We start from the raw sequence: 789 nt of genomic DNA on the forward strand, positions 1-789 counted from the left end.
GTGTGTGTGTGTGTGTGTGTGTGTGTGTGTGTGTGCGCACGCGCGTGCACGTGCATACAGACTAATTTTTCAACAATGTGATTTTTTTTGGTGGGAGGGTCAGGATAAGAAAGAGCTGGATGCTTCTTTAACTCTGGGACTGACCTTACGGGGGATTCAGATTTTTCAGGTATGCTGTTTGAACGCTTACTGACTGAGATTACACAGCAAATTGTATAAAATACAGCTCTTATACATTGTGTATCTCTATGTAGTGAATGTCACTTTTTTTTTTTTTTTTCCAGAATGTGGGAACTGTCAGGCAACTCTTGTATGATTTTCCCTGGACCAACGTGGGGAAACTGGTGTTTGTGGTCAGTATTACAGTGCTTTATTAGTATGATTTAAAGGTGTAGTATATAATTCTGTCCCATTAGGGTCACAGTGTTTACACTTTTCAGAGGAATCAACCATTGACTCATTTCCTGTCCGCAGGGGAAGAGGTTTGAGATTCTTCCTGATGGTTTGCCTTCAGCCAGGAAGCTCATCTACTACACAGGCTGTCCTCTGCGCTCACGACACCTCCTGCAGCTGCTCAGCAACAGCCACCGATTGTATATGAACCTGCAGCCTGTGCTGAAACAGGTTCGACGACTGGAGGAAAATGAAGGTATCTTGAGAATATGCATAATAAATTTGCTGGAATGGGAACATTTCTTAAACTAGTAATTGAAATGTAAATTAAATCTGTGATATATAGACAGATATAGACCTTTAAAACAAGCAAGGTGATAAAATTAACAAATAACA

At 40.7% G+C, this 789-nt stretch overlaps 1 protein-coding gene across 1 annotated transcript in view; it reads left to right on the top strand.

The window, feature by feature from the left end:
* LOC107579124 (FERM domain-containing protein 6-like) overlaps positions 1-649 on the top strand; it is a gene marked incomplete at both ends in the record, with an annotated part of 3,707 nt that extends 3,058 nt beyond the window's left edge. The window contains 3 exons of the mRNA XM_016264988.1: positions 14-169; positions 285-353; positions 475-649. Of these exons, the coding sequence (XP_016120474.1) occupies positions 14-169; positions 285-353; positions 475-649 (400 nt within the window). The remainder of the gene's footprint in view (positions 1-13; positions 170-284; positions 354-474) is intronic.
* Positions 650-789: the final 140 nt, after the last annotated feature.

This window comes from Sinocyclocheilus grahami, unplaced genomic scaffold (assembly GCF_001515645.1).
Source record: "Sinocyclocheilus grahami isolate Dianchi unplaced genomic scaffold, SAMN03320097.WGS_v1.1 scaffold14392.1, whole genome shotgun sequence".
In the NCBI taxonomy this organism is placed as follows: Eukaryota; Metazoa; Chordata; class Actinopteri; order Cypriniformes; family Cyprinidae; genus Sinocyclocheilus; species Sinocyclocheilus grahami.